A 16,787-nucleotide genomic window follows, 5' to 3' on the forward strand; every position below is an offset into this window, starting at 1 on the left:
TTTGTTGCTTCTTAAATACAGGCCTCTGAAAATAGGGATGAAAATCATTTTATTAGCATGAAATTATGATTTTTTTAGACGTTCTTCCCCCAAAAAATGTGCTAACCCTGCTTTGCTTAAGCCTTTAGTTCTGTTTACTCCACCCTTATGCTGAAGTCCACATCTGCCCCAGTATTAACCATATGCCCATTTAAAGTCAATTTTATGGTTGTACATGTACCAATCTATAACCAGTTTTCTCCATTGTATCAGAATTACTTATGGAATCATTTTTCATTGTTAACTGGTTTTGGTCAAATTGTTACTATACATGTACATTTTCTTGAAATTTTATCTTTTTAAAAGAGACAAAATTCCACCTTGTTGTTAATGATCAATATTTGTAGCATACTGCTAGTGGTACTTGCAGTACATTTAGAAAAAAAAACCAAACAGTTGACAATTTTGGCCAAGCTCCACTGATAAGTTATTCATGCTCCTGGTGAAGTCTTAATCTCTATTGGATCCACAGACAGAAACTTTTGAATAATGTGGAATGGATGTCGGGTGGTGATTATGCCTCTGTCACAAAGTAACATGGTGATGCTAGTTATTATTCGTTTAATCAGACTGAGTGATTCTACAATAAACATTGAAGATTTCTCCATCCGGAGTAGACATGCAGGCTGTTCAAAAGATTGTTTACCTACCGCTATCCAATTTGTCAGACCAAGGATCTCGGGGTACAGATTTTAGACTATTAAAACAAGAGAAAGACAGTAGATGCTGAAATACAATAGTTGCTCAGAAGATTGTCTGATGCTTATGCTTTTGGCAGACTGAGAGATGTCCTGATTTAGGGGGAAACAGTAGAAGCTGAGATACTATGATTGTTCGTAAGATTGTCTAATGCTTTTCCTTTTGGCAGACTGAGTGATGTCTTGATTTGGGGAAAAACAGTAGAAGCTGAGATACTATGGTTGTTCAGAAGATTGTCTGACTACCGCTCTTCCTTTGGACAGCTATCTCTGGATTAAGATTGAGAGCTGCCAAATGAAGGGCTGTAGTAACAACCCATATCATCAATTTTCATGCTGTGCCTGGAATGGGATTTTACCTAAATGATTAATGCCAGTGCAGTGGATTGAGGAGATTTGTGGGGCATGAACTGGAGCATCATCATCTTCAGTACATTTAGACTACATAATATACAGAGTGCAAATTGTATGGCTTCTTAGAATATCATAATAGTGGTGAATCTTGTTGAATTGTCCTTTTGAATTTCTATAAAAGAAGCTCTTTTGGACAAGGTAGTAGGTCCCTTGCATCATTGAAATTTACAAGCTGTTACCACAAGTGTTCACATCCACATAATTATCATGTAAATACATGTAATGGTAGTACATTCACATACATGTCAGGCCAACAAAAAAAAGTTATGTTTCTTGCTACCGGCAAGAAAAACATTGGGTAGTTAGTATTTTTTTTTAAAAACATATTACATTGAGTTAATGGTGAAATAGTGTAGATGATATTGTTGCTTGAACCAATATAGCCATAAAATGTTTAGGTTGGGCACAAAAATATGGTTGGTTAGGTAGGAGGTAACAGACACATTATTAATTTGGCCTGTCCTTTTAAAATAAGATCTATTAAACTGAAACTTTCTTACCTGAAGCAACATTTTGTGTACCTTTTATTAAGATAATTTACTTGGTTGAGTCTTGTCACTGTTACAAGAAGTTTTTCATTTAAAGCAAGTTATTTTCAATTTTATCTTCCATCATTATGAATGTATAGAAATGTAGTACATTTGGCCTTGAGATGAGATGTTTGGGAAGAATTCATCAATCAACTGAAAGTTTGGCCTAAAAAGTTGTTGTGCTTAGTCTGATTGATGAGTGCAGACATTCTGCATTTACATGTTTGTAGCCCTTCTTTTGAGTTCTACTTAGGAACTAAACCTTACATGTATACACATATGTGTATTACCAGAATCTTTACTGTGCTCATTTCCTGTAAATAATAACAATACTATAAATATAATGATAGTTTTATGTTACCTTGTGATGTGCTCTTGAAATTTCAAGTTGGTCAAAAGATGCCCAATTCTGTGCTGTATAATATATGTGTATTACTTGAATTGATTTTTGAGGTACTTTTTAGGTTTACACTGGTTCAGAATGTATTGAAACAGCTTTGAAGGGATTTTTACAAGATGTCAGTTTTGGACAGGAGTCTGGTTTTGTTCAGGGATCAGATTTTTTATCTGAGTGCCATGTATACATGTAGATGTTTATGCAGAAAAATAATTATGGTTTGCTGTTTGTGAATGTGTTGTCAATAGTGACTTGATCACAGTTCATGTCAGGTGAGCTCTCCATGGCATTTTTTTCTTATTTTGGTAATTTCTGATATGATTTTTTCCCAAACTATAGAAGAATTTTGATTATTCATATTTGGATTTTAATGTTAATTGGGTTTCTTTACTTCTGACTGTGAATTTCCAATTTTTGTTGGCATAGTAAAATTATGTCTAATTATTATATTGTCTTAGTACTCCCTCCGAACCTTCTTGCTACAGGCATAAATTGCAGGCATTGGTGTATACCTTGGGGAACACACATGCAGTTTTAGTTTTCTTCAGCAATGATGCTGTTGGTAATGAAGCCAGACAGATAAATGACTGTGTATTAGGTATCTGATCATCTATTGATTGTTTTTGTGTCTGTATGATAATTAGAAGCAGCAACCTTGTGGCTTATTTAGCTTGAAGGCTAGACTTAAGGTAATATGAGGTTAATTGAACTTTACATAAAGGATATTGCTTGAAATATTATTACAAAAGTGTTTGCTACACACATGAATACAAGTTTGGTTTAGTGGCTTGTAGAATGATTGATTGAGAAGAGGTGAAACCTTGCTATACCCCCACCTAACCCACCCCCACAATAAAAGCTACTCATTTAAATGAAACTTTGATCTTTGATATAATGGTTTAGTATCAAATGTAGGTATACATTAAAAATATGTTCACAAAGGGAGATAATTATCTTAAAGGTTTACATGATTATTATCCATGTGGAAGTATAATGTTTGGAATATTCTGCTAGTCTTCTCAGGTAAAGAAAAAATGTGTCTGCTTAAGGTTACATTCTTTAAAAATAGGATAGGTAGAAAAGCATTTTTATCTTATTTTATTTTCTGCACAGCTTCACCTTTACTTCAACCAAATCATTAGTCTCCGAGTATTGTTTCATGCACATGTTAATATCATCTTAGTATGTATAATTAATAACTATTCTTGTGGTCACCATGCTAGTGACTTGCTTCTGTTTATGACTGGGTGGACCATATGCATTGAAGAAAATATGTCTTGTCTCAAACATCGGTAGGATTCTGATAAAACATACTTTAGTTTTTCATAGGAAATTAATTTTTTCATTTGTTCATTTTAAGTTAGTGGATAAATTGACTCAAGTTCTGCTAGGGCAAAAAAAAATTGGTTTGACTAGGTAACTGTAAACAGACTTAAATTTTTTTCTTGCCTTTACACTCTAGTAATATAGTTGGAATTATTTGTATTGCGGTTATTCACTATTTACTGAAATTTATTAAGGAATGACTGTTCTATTTTAAGATCTATGAAGAAATAACCTTAATCACATGGTGCACACCAAATAACCTGCAGCATGTTATTTTAAAGGGTGCACTATGGGTATTAAGGTTATTTGAAATGGAATGAAAAAATATAAGTCATTCCTTATAATTTAATTGAAGTACCAAAATTCAACAAGCAAGTCATTATAAAGTGTCTGATGAAGTCATAGTCATTACAAAATTTGTTCTATGAGATGATAATCGAAATATTTGATCCAATCAGAGAGCATATTACTTCTGAAATTAAATTATTGATCAATAATCAAACTTCAAATACAATGCTTTTTGGCTGATGATTATCAAGTGTCTGGTATACAGGGTGTCTTTCAAATTGTTCAAGTCTTTTCAGCTACATTTATTATTTATGTCTTTAACTTTTTGTTAATTGGAGTTATGAAAATTTTTCCTATGCTTTTCTGAGCTTGTAGTGAACTCTTATTGAAAAAAAAACAACTTTATTTATACATGTCAGATATGTGTTATTGACTTTATGAACAAAACCTTTATAAACTTTATAACTGGGCTCACAGGAAGCTTGTATTTGTCAGTTGGGGACACTTTGAAATGGGAGGTTTATTATCAATTGACCACCCCTTTTCAAAAAACATTAAAACTAAAAAAAAACTATTTATTACTACTGCTCCATTTGTTGGAACAAGTGTATATGATTTAGCTAAACTCTAGCATTGTTTGAATTTCTTTTTAAAATTAATAAAATGAAGCAAGTTCTCTGTAAAGACAAATGTAATGAAGAATCATTATCACCCTTGCAGTTAAAAGATGTTGACTAAAATAAGGAATCTAACATTTATCAAATGCCTTTATCTTAATTATTTTCTGTCTATATTAGTCTTAGGAACAAGTAGTTAAGTTTGTTCTGTAAGATACTTGCGTCATAATATTGATTTTTTTGTGGTCATAGGTGTGACAGACTACTTGACAACTGAAGTTTCTACCTCCAAACAGAAGAAGTTTAGTCTAGTGACGTTTGTAGATACCCCAGGATTGGTGGATGGTGACATGAAATATCCCTTTGATGTCAACAAGTCAATACTTTGGTTAGGTAAGGCCAAAAAAAGGAGGTTTTTTTGCATGTGTGTGTGTGTGTGTGTGTGTTGGTTTGTTTGTTTGTTTTTTTTTTTTATGAAAACACATAGAATGTTTTACAATAGTATCCCCTTGCAAAGTTGGGGATATATAGTAATAGGGGTGTCTATCCATCCTTCCATTGCACAGGGGTGACCCATCTCTTTATTTGTTACACTCCTATACCACTGAATGGAATAGAATGAAATTTTCTCGAATCATTATTACATTCCTAGTGTGCACCTCCTATTTTATATTTTGGAGTCAAAATGGAGGTTAAAAGGTGCATGTTATCAAGTAGGGGAGTGGGGGATATCAAGTAAATAGGCATTGATTACAGTTTTTCTGGTTTTAGTTCTATGAGCAGTTTAGCAGGAGGCTTACCCTAACGGTACACCTGGTTCATGCTCCCAGTTTTTAGTTCCTCTTTACTTTTGTTACATTGTATTTATTTATTATTTTGGTTATTTTGTGTTCTTTGTTGTGTTTTTCTGTTTTCCATGTTTGGTCTTCACAATTTTTTGCCCTAGCACATTAAAGATCTGACTCATTGCGACTTTTTCTAAACATGATCTGTTCAAATAAAAAGTCATTCTTGTCCTGCAATGTGTGAGATGCATGTACAGTACAGCAGCTGGATAGTGAGTGAATATTTGGTAGTAATGATATTTAATCAAATAAAATATATATTACAGAGAGACTTGTAACAAGTCTACCTGCCACAGAACATAGAACTACAATCATTCTAACAGTATTCTTTATTCTTTAAAAGAATGTGGTTCGGTAAGGGCAAAATTTGTCCTCAAAAACAAAGTGTACATGAAGAAAATCTTATGTTGTTTCTCCAGTTCTTTAATGTGTTTTATAGTTGATTTGATTGGTTTATGGTTATAATTTGAACATATACGGTCATATATGCCCTTCAAACTTGGCTGAGATTGGAATAACGTCATAAATCTTGTCAAAAACATCTTATATTCAGTTTTTCCAACCATTTTACTATACTACTACTACTTAGATATCAGCTATAATCAAATTTTCAAAACTGCCCAAATTATGAGGCCAAAAGGGGTCTCTACTGAACTTCGTCCTTTGTTGTCTTCACCAAGCTTATAGGAGACTTACAAACTGACAATTGATATGCTCTGAGTCAGAATAATGTGTTACAGTGGGATAACATGCCTAGCTGAGGGATTTTACTCCAGTGAGCTAACACATTAAAAATAAGGTTCTAAATGTCAGACCAGTACACTTACATCCTGAGAAAAACGGTCCCTGAACCAATCTGTGCAGCTATTTGATGGATCATTGATTGAATGATCTCTGACAGATTGATGACCGGTGACTGATCTGATCACAGTTTTGTTATTCAAAATGACAGATGATTGGATAGTGTAAATTTCTGAATTTTGATGGGAACGAAGCAGATAAATTGTCATATTTGATATACTAGGAATATAGAATAATAAATTCATTAAAAACAGTAAATTAATTGAATAAATGTCTGGATTTATATCATAAAGTAAATTAGTGTAAAAATGAAAAAGGGGAACAATCCAATCCGTATATTTAATTAACCAATTAACAGTCATGTGATATAAAAAAGAAGCGATCAGCAGTTTAACAGATCGATTTTTATGGATACATGTAAATGACTGATCAGAAACGGATCGGTGTTTGATGAACAATTGCAATTATCGTTGCACAGATATGTTCAGGTACTGTATGCCATAGGATGTTCAATTATAATCAATCAATTTACCAACAACACTCTCTAAATTACCTCTTCAACTCTTGTCATTTTGTCATTAACAAGTAGCAAATAGATTTAATACTTTGACTTAAATTTATTTGTTGGTTTCAATTTCAATTTTAGTGGTTTGTCAAAATTATAAGAAAGGTTTGCTTTATGACTTAATAGATTTCATTAGGCTTTTTCAACAAAAAATTACATTAATTCGAGGCTTCAGCAAACAAAGAATAAAAGCAATTAGAAAGTATAACCCATGTACAATAGTGTCTTCTCAATTTCAACTTTAATTATGCAGACTTTTTGTACTGTGATAGACTTCTTACAATTAGGCTTCTGGGACAAATTTACGTTGCTACAAGATCAAAGTCATCACTACAGAAATTATATGATCCTCATCATGAACTTGTTGATCATTATTATGTATCCATATGCACCATGAGAACTGATTATGTTATAATTTTTTTTACCTCTTTTGTCTACCTCAGACTTGAATTTTCGTGAGCAACTAGAAATCTTAGAAAAGCAGAGGATGCTTACCCTACCAGTGCACCTGGTCCATACTCCCAGTTTTAAGTGGAGTCCAAGTTGCTCATTTTCTTATGTTTCCTTGAACATTTTATTTTGTTGTTTTATGTTCTTTGTTGTGTATGTCTTTTTTCCCTGTCTGATCTTTTACCCTGGGTTGCCGCAATAGAATCTTAGTTCCCTTTATTGCTCTTTTCTAACACTGAAATTTGAAAATTTATGTCGTACTCCCTCAGATTGTAAAACCCTGTTAAAAATGTGCACTCTAGCATGTTTGAAGCAAACTTGAAGTCACATCATGCAAGCATTAACACCTCTTTAAGGAGTATTTATAGGAAAGCATAGTGCACTTTTGATATATGAGGGGAACACTACTATGGCATTGAATATTCATTACTATTTAATTCTTTTCAACTTGCTTGTATGCCTTGAGATAGCATTTTTAATGTGACTTTTCTTACATTACAGACAATCTGTGTATCATCACTGAAAAGGTTATGAAATTGCCATCTATATAATGTATCAAGCTACTGTTAATTGTTACTCATTGTACTTTTCTTAGAAATAAATAATTTTTCTTTAAATATCAAAAAATTATTTAAGTGAATAATGTATTAGTTTGTGTTGTAGAGATAATTTCAAGGATGATACCACAATTCACAACCGCAATGAATTATTGAGTTTTTTTTTATCTTGTCATGTGAAGAACTTCATGAAAGGTCTTATAAGTAGGTTAATCAGTTCTTTTAATAATCAGCATAGTAAAAGCTCAAAAGTATGCCTTTTTTATCCTTAGTTGTGGAGAGGGAGGATTATTTTTTCATTTCCCTAAAGTCAAAAATATTTGAGGCTCTTTTGCATAAAAAGTCCCTATTTCTTTATATGGGTACAAAACAATCTAGTCATATTGTTATGGCACTGACATCATCCTGTATAGACACATTTTATACGTCACATTCTGAGACGACTATTTGCTACATTGCTCCATCGGATCAAATTGATACAGGGAAGATACATAAAGGTATAGAAAGGTCTGAAAAATTCCCAACGATGTTAGAACTGTCAAATTTGCGATGCAAGTTTTTTGTTGTTCCCTTCGCGGGACTCGAACTCATACTGCTGTGACATCTATGGCAACACCGCCTGCACAAAGTCCAGCGCCCTAGACCACTCGGCCAGCTAGGCTATATAAAAATATATTTATATATATAGCGAAAGCTATATTTTTATATAGCCTAGCTGGCCGAGTGGTCTAGGGTGCTGGACTTTGTGCAGGTGGTGTTGCCATAGATGTCACAGCAGTACGAGTTTGAGTCCCGCGCATCGCAAATTTGACAGTTCTAACATCGTTGGAAATTTTTCAGACCTTTCTATACGTTTATGTATCTTCCCTGTATCAATTTGATCCGATGGAGCAGTGTAGCAAATAGAGTCGTCACATTCTGAGACGTTGTATAATATTGATTTGTTGTGACATGCATCATTAATTTGATCCTCTATCCTACATATTAACATCTAAATGAACTGTCCCGTACCACCACCTTACATCGTGTACTAAGTTACAGCCCTAGATTAATCCTACGGGGAGGAATGACCCGGCCAGCAAAAGCTATATATTTTTATATATATATATATATATACACCCCCTCCTTTCATCTATCTGTCTGTCCCACATGATTTTCGCACACATACTTCAAGACATTTTCACCAATAAAATTGAAACTTCGAGGTGTTGTATATACCTATAGTGGGAAAGATGTTACTTTTAACCTTTCATTTCTTGAAATAGTATATCCATATTTGACTACACTCCAAACAGCCAGCAGTAACTGATGAATTTAACAACTACATAATAATGTATGTTCATTCCACTAGTGAATCTAAAATTTTATCAGTGTAATGGTAGTGGACATGGTAAAAAGATCTTTATTTTTTTTATTTTATATTCAAACCAACATGTTATATTCTGTACCAATGACATTATCAACATAGTAAAAAAAAAAGCAAAATTTTCTCTAAAAAAAACATTGCTGAAGCACAGCAGATAATATAACATTCCTGACATACAACACCCAAAAATTATCTAGAATACCACGATGTAATCTAATAAAGTGAAGTACAATCCATGTGCAAGCACCACAAATCATATAAAAGCAGAAACTCTCAGCAACCAATATATTTCCATTTTTTATACAACCTCAGATGGCCTGAACTTCTGAAAACCTGAATAATACTCCATGGTCCCTTCATCTGCTCTTGCTGTGATTAGCCTTAGTTGCCGAAACAGCATTAAAAAATAACAATCAATCAATTTTGACTATTGAGGTTTTACTTCATAAGACTTTAAAAAATATTTTCATATTTTTATGGATAATTGATAGAAAATCTATTAAGCAGCTATGCAGTTCAGTGAAAAGGTGCTTGTTTATTGTGTTGCTAAAGTGTCAACAGACAAATCTTTCATGTGTGGGGGCATCATTTGTGTTTCTGGGATTTTAAGACACCAAGATGTTTGTGTCCACGTGGAATGCAGGCCATCATTTTGTCTAGTTTGTTTATTCACTGTTAGATTTGTAGCCTTTTACTAACAATAATGCTCAAATAAAAATCTGTTGATAAAAAAACTCTCTACCACTATTTTCCCCAAGACAAACAGTGACACAGTGGTACAGGTATTCTTCTGACACATACTTGAAACCTGAATTCTGATTAAGTTCGAAAGTGGCTCAACACCCTATTAAACTGATCAAGGCATTGCACCACAGAAGTTAAACAATACTTAAGTCTGAGAATATCCTTTTGTATAACAGTAAATATTTAGAGTTCAAAAAATCATATCACAGGGCTGTTGTCTGATGGCACTCACTCTTGCTTCATATCCATCCAATGGCAGGGATATATAGCTTTGTGTAGCAATTTTGTTAATATATGCAGGGGTTCAAGTCAATGGTGGTCTAAGGTGGTGTACCCTTAGTTTCTGATCTAGGATTTTTGAAATTTAATTACTTAGATCATGAACTAAAAAGCCAATCATTTTTTCCTTAAGTTGGCCATTGATTTCTGCGTTGAAAAAGTCCAGGGTCCTCCACTCTTTAAGGAGGGAGACCTAAGGTAAGGGACACAACTCTTATAAATCATTGGAACTTTTGTATTCAGCATTTTACACCAATCTCATGTAAGCATCAAAATAACTTGAACTGATTTCATTCTGTTTCAAATTAAAGCTTGGTAGGCTTTGTTAAAATTTAATATGATACAAACATATCACTGATTTCAATAGTTATTTCCTTTACTCTAGGTCTACCTCTTAAAAGTAAATTTGAACCCCTGATATGTGATCAACTGTGGACTTAAGGTACATAAACTCAAAAGCAAAATTAAAGTTGCTACAGTTTTATTATTCACCATGTATTTTCAGGTGACCTAGCAGATCTGATTTTTGTTTTCTTTGATCCTATTGGCCAGGCTTTATGTAAGAGGACATTGAATATAGTGGAGGAACTAAACCATAAACATGCTGACAGAATGAGGTTTTACCTCAGCAAGGCTGATGAGGCCGGACACGAGAGTGATAGACAGGTAAGGCAACAAAAAAGTCTTGTTTCCTGCTACCAACATGAAAAAAATAAGGCAGGTAGTGAAAAAAAAAACCATTTTACATTGAGTTAATGGGGAAAATATCTAGATTTTAATAGTGCTTCAGCCAGAATGGCAATTGCATGTTTTAGAGTAGGTAGGGTAGCAGGAAACTGGCATATATATATTCGTTTGGCCTACATACATCTCCCTATACAGATAGTGTCTTGCCTTGAGTGTTTGAGGTTGAGAATTTGTTTTCTGACTAGGCCACACCAAGCTTTTACTGCAGCCTAATATAAACTCTTAACAGTTAAGAACAAGTAAAGTTTTCTAGGTTACAATATTTTACATTGAATTTAAAAAAAGAATTCTGATCTTGATCTTGAACAACAATCCAGTCATTATCGAAGCCCCTACCTTGTGTGTAGTTCTACCTATCAGTTTCAATTTATGACTTTTCTAAAATAAAATTATATGCTGTGTAATAGAAGTATAGGACAAAATATAGTGCAATAAATTAATTTGAGATAAATACTGTAATCTGATTGGTTAAAATAATTTTGTTTTATCTCAGTACATAAAAAATATTGACACGCCCCTATTCAGTTAAATTCAGAGCTACTTTTTTCATGTTTAAAAATTAAAATATGTTAAAAATTGATTTATATGAATTGGCTATGATAAAACTGTTGCCTATTGAATAATAACAAATTTTCCATGTGCATATTTTGTTTACTGCACTTTGCGCAATAAACAATATGCACATGGAAAATTTATGTTATATTTCAATAGATCAAATTTTTATCATAGCCATTCTTAAATATATATCGTACATGAAAAAATGAAAAAAAAACTTAATACAGAAGCTATTTATGCATTGCAGCATGCATAATGTAGTGAAAGAGAAATCAAGGGAACCAAGGTTATAGCGGTAATCAAAAGAATGTAATCCAGGGACAAAGACCAGACATGGAAAACAGACATACACAACAAAGAACATAAAATGAAACTTCTCCAAACTGGACCCTCAAAAAACCGGTCTTCCCTTCAAACCAGTCATTTTCAAAAGTCCTAGCCAATATAACTTAATGCTTGTGTGTTTTGTCTTCAGTAGATCGGCCACCCCCAAAACTGTACATCAGCAGTTTTTTTCATAGTTTTAGTTACATAATTCAAGTAAAAATAACTATTAATTCCGGCCAGCAGGAAAACAGTAAATGATTACGTAATTAATAATTTATTCACCAGCCGGTATTATTTTATCAGTGGAGAGTTTAAACAAACAATTTAATCCAGACGTCACCTTTTGTCACTAGATAAGTGTAAATTGGTGTGTACACACATCAGGCAATTAGGGGTCATTTTATAGTGTGATTTTTAAATTGTCAATTAATGTACCAAACCAAAATAATTAAGAGGTGGAACTTTGTTGATATCAGTTTACTGAATCAGAATGAACAATTAATTACTGTAATTACCATCAACAGCCCTGTGATGTTTAATACACATTCTTTCCAAACTGTGAACATTGTTTTTCTGCAGTTCCGTTTGGTTGTAAAAAGTTCATGAAAATTGATCTTCATGCATGTAAAATGAAAATGTTAGGGTCCAAATGTCAATGCAATATTTTCCATAATAGCAAAATTGCAATTTAAAACCAAAACATATGATTTTAAATATTTTTTTTGTTTGTTTTGTTAATGAAGTAAGAGTTGTTGATTTCTTCATTCTGAGACAAATTGGTCAATTGTTATGAAAGGCTATTAGGCATGATTGCATTTCTTTTTGAAAACTTTCAACTATTTCTTGCCCTGAAAAGGACAGAAAAATCATGCAGGGATTAATTTAGAGGGAGAAATGAGTAAACATGTCTCCTTGTTTGCGCTCACATCTCCATTTGTCTTTGACAGGGAGAATTTAGGTAAATGATTACATCGACAATCATCATAGGCAAACATGTCAATATTATTATTTTTCAAACAGAATTCACTAAGACTTCTCCTTGTCATCAAATTCTAGATTAGGCCCTGGAAAAATGACATCAATTTTTAATGGCCTAAACAAAACAAAAATCCCATATTTGCAGTATGTAATCATAACAAAAACAATACTTTTTATACCCCCACCACACAAAATGGTGATGTATTATGTGATATCCTTTCAGTGTATGCAAAATTTGTTTGAGATTATCAGATCAAATCTCATATTTTGAACTTTTCTTCTATTTTGGCAACTAAAAAACAACTGAATTTTTTACAGGACCAAAGGCATTTTTACCAGACATGTCTGTTGGTTCTATAATATTTTGTTTTCCCTGTGGCCTCGGAAGAGTTTTGTGTCAGTCTGTCTATCAGTTCATCCTCAAATTATTCCCAATTGAAAACTTGAGAATGAGTCTTTACACTTTGTAGAGTTTAAACTACAATATATAATACAGGTTAAATTTAATTTTCAGCAAAATCCAAAATGCAGTTTTCGTGTTAGGCCACTTAAAATATTTTGCCATTCCCCCATTTTTCATCAATATCATTTCAGGTATCACTCAATACTCCATTAATGCCCTATTTTTTCAGAGAGTTATGATGCAGATAGTGCAGGAACTCTGTAAAAGACCAGGACTTAACAAGACAGGTTTTGACATGCCAACAATCTTTGTTCCAAATCTGAACTCAAAGGTATGTCCTGATATTATTTATCATTTTGTTTTTACTGTTGGTGTAACTCCATTATTTACATGTACTTGCGAATTTCATTTTAAATTTCCAAATGACCTATGTCTTAACACAAACTAATTCTTTATATATATATGCAGTAAATTACAATGTTTTTATTTTGTAAAAAAGTGCAAAAATTAACAGTCACATTTTGATAAATGAATTTGTACAAGGATTATAGTGTGCTTTTTCCTATTTACAACAAAAAATCAAAAAATGAAAGTTATATCTAAGTTCAGAATTGTAAATATGCACAGGAAAACTTGCAGTCTTATAAAAAAAATTCTTTGGATTGTCTCCCTTTGTACAAAAAATGATAAGACTCCTCCATAACATGTTATTTTTCCAGGCCAGTAGATGTGCTAATCAGATTGAGGAAGTGTGTAAAGATATTGAGAAAACAATCAACCAAACTATTCAGAACACACTGAATGCTCTAGAGAAAGACTGTGACCAGGTGGCTGAAATGGTGGAAGATAAACTAGCCAAAGACAGGTATGTCTGTCTTGTATATACGGCTCATTTTCTTTAGCTTTTTGTTTCGTACTTCTGGGTGCTTCAAATCAGAATTTTCTATTTCATGTCATTACCAAACTTTTAGTGTAGAAATTGTTAAATGTCATTTTTTTATCATCATTTTTTACCATATGAGGTTTTCGTTGATAAGATTATCTTTCCTTAAAAAAGCTTTTGAATGGAAGGTATGTATCTATTTTAGTGAATTAACATGGTTCATATAACAAGACTAATAAGTCCTATATTAGTTCTATATCAGGACTTAGCTTTTGTGGTTTGTTGTAATATTGTTAGTTTATATTTTTCTATTGTTTGTTTACATTCAGAATGGAAATTTAACAGTTAGTGTTCTAAGTCAAACCTATAAAATAACCTGTGTTTTACACAATACTGAACATTAAAAAAAAATTTTTATGTGCCTGAATCTGCTTTTTCATTGAAGGCTTTTAAGCAAATGAAACACAATTTTTATGTGATTACTGGAAAATAAGCAGTGGCAAATTTGTTCTCCATGCAGATAGCATTTAGGCCAAAACAAAAAATAGTCTTGTTTCCTGCTACCAGCAATACAAAAGTAGGGTAGGTACATACAAAAATTATTTCATTTTTCAAAAATATTTTACATTGAGTTAATGAAGAAACAATCTTAACTTAAATGGGGGTTGAGCCAAAATAGCCATAAAATGTTTAGGATAGTTACAAAAAAGGGGGGGAAGGTAGGGTAGCAGGAAACAGACATATTATTATCATTTAATTTTCTTTTTTTTTTTTTTTTTCTGCTTAATAAGAGGTGTATGAAATCTTAACACAGTTATGGACATAAATTGTTCATTGCACAATAATTAATATATCCCTTACCAGCTTCACTAAAGAGGACTTTATCTTTGCACTCCCTCCCTCCCTTGCTCCCTACCTTCAATGGCTTCATTAGAATTCTCGAAGTCCAGGGATTTCAATAGGAGAAATTCAGATTTGAACAGTTAAATTCAGTTTTTTTTTTTCTGTTGAAAGTTCTACTGTGTAAGAATTTAAAATGTTTGGGGTACCACTTTTCGTGGTTTTTGTACATATGTAGGCTAAAAAACCTCAAAACTACAAACTCAAAAATCCATGAACTTGTGTTTCTTCCTTAATACACAAAAATTGGTGTCCACAATTAAAGTACCTTCACAGTATTACAAAGTTCAAATTTTAACAGGTGATTTCATATAAGTGAAGTGGTGAAATTTACCTGGTGCCTCCTCATGTTGAAAACTCTGGAAGTCACCTTCTGTTTTCTTTTGTAGCATTGTAGCCAGTGTCAATCTGAAGGCTAAGTTCCGAGGAGCTGTTTTTGGATTCTTTGGTATGTTGCTACCCCTGTTACTACTGGCTACATATCTAGTTAGTACCAAATCTACTGTCGTGCAGGTCCTTGGTGAAGATTTATTGGCAACATTGTCTCTATACTTGGTAAGATAACCTTAAAATGAAATTTAGTGTCTAATTTAAGGAGGTAGACCTTGGATAAGGGACCTAACTCTTGAATTCAATGCTATGTTTGTATCATATTAAATTTCACCAAAGCCTTTCAAGCTTTTCTCAGAAACACATTGAAATCAGTCCAAGTTACTTTGATGCTTACACAAAATTGATGTAAAATGGTGAATACAAACATTCCAATGATTTGTAAAAGTTGTGTCCCTTACCCTAGATATACTTTTTATGGCTGTCACTACTCGGGTAGATAAACCTGATCAGCTACTTGAACTTGGGATGTTCCATTGAATATGACATGACAGGCCTAAAAGTTGATTCATATAAGGTTCTGAGGGATTAAAATTTTTGCCAGGGGACTCTCCCTTATAATCAGTTTTAAGCTAAGTCTATACAATTCACATTATTTATAAAAAAAAAATATTTTCATTTTTCGGAAATTCTTCGGATGACAATGATAGGGTATTGATAAATATTGTCACTATTTAATTAAATTCATCAACAACGATAAGGCCAATTCTGAACAGATTTCAGACAAATTCATGAACTACCCTGTCTTCCTAAATGATGCCGGTAATACCTCACACCCGACATGTTTCTTCAATAGGAAGACTGCATTCTAGTGTTTTAGTGTGGTCAACACTGGTTAATTTTGTGTTGTATAAGTTGTGCAACAAAGTTGTCAACAACTGGATAGTTTACACTTGAAGGAACCATAGAGCAAATAAGAAATTTGGTAAACTGTCCCAATAATAGAAAATTTAAAATCGACTTTCAGTTATAAGATCCTCCTTGTAAAATGGGACACCTAACAATAAAGAGAAGAGGAAGAGGGTATTTATGAGACTCAGTTTCAACACATTTGTTACTTTATTTCAGGGTCCATTAGCAAGAGCTTGGCAGCAGATACCTGCACAGTATTCCCAATATGTTCTCTTTAGCATTGTGGGAGTGGCTTTTATAATGTTACTCATTGCAAAGTTCGCATCTTCGTAAGTAAATATGTAGACAAATATTTCAATTCCTAATTGTCATCCATACAGAGAGTGTTAATGTTCCTTTGTAAAAATTTGTAAGAACAGAATTTTTTCTTAGATCAATTAAAAAAAGGGAAATTATATAGGTTCTCTATCAGTAATGAGTGTTTTAATTTATTTCTCCCCTTGAGATGCTGAAGTCAAGAAAGTTTTAGCGAGCATGTTATATTTAGATTTTACATAAAGAGTGGAGAAGTAATTAAATAGTAGACTTAAGGAGTATTACTTTCTACCATGAAATATGTAGAAACCTTGAAAAATTTAAAACAACAGGAAAACTTGTTCAGAAAGTTAATCAGCAACCTGTGGTTAAAAAATCACATGCATTTTAATCACCGGTTTAGAACGCTATGGACTCCCATCACCAACCCTCCCCCAACCCAAATAAAAAAAAAGTTTAACATTCCTCCTAAAAGTGAATAGGTGAATAAATAATCATCCTTTTAACGTGATTCCAGAAAT

At 32.8% G+C, this 16,787-nt stretch overlaps 1 protein-coding gene across 1 annotated transcript in view; it reads left to right on the forward strand.

Annotated features, from left to right (window-relative positions):
• The window catches only part of LOC148607089 (uncharacterized), a 45,226-nt gene that overhangs the window by 24,581 nt on the left and 3,858 nt on the right, over window positions 1-16,787 (forward strand). The window contains exons 5-10 of the mRNA XM_088544310.1: window positions 4,562-4,702; window positions 10,422-10,582; window positions 13,156-13,257; window positions 13,646-13,791; window positions 15,099-15,264; window positions 16,168-16,280. Of these exons, the coding sequence (XP_088400436.1) occupies window positions 4,562-4,702; window positions 10,422-10,582; window positions 13,156-13,257; window positions 13,646-13,791; window positions 15,099-15,264; window positions 16,168-16,280 (829 nt within the window). The remainder of the gene's footprint in view (window positions 1-4,561; window positions 4,703-10,421; window positions 10,583-13,155; window positions 13,258-13,645; window positions 13,792-15,098; window positions 15,265-16,167; window positions 16,281-16,787) is intronic.

Source organism: Perna viridis, chromosome 9 (assembly GCF_037379345.1).
Source record: "Perna viridis isolate PV_CMFRI_1.1 ecotype Kerala chromosome 9, ASM3737934v1, whole genome shotgun sequence".
Classification (NCBI taxonomy): domain Eukaryota; kingdom Metazoa; phylum Mollusca; class Bivalvia; order Mytilida; family Mytilidae; genus Perna; species Perna viridis.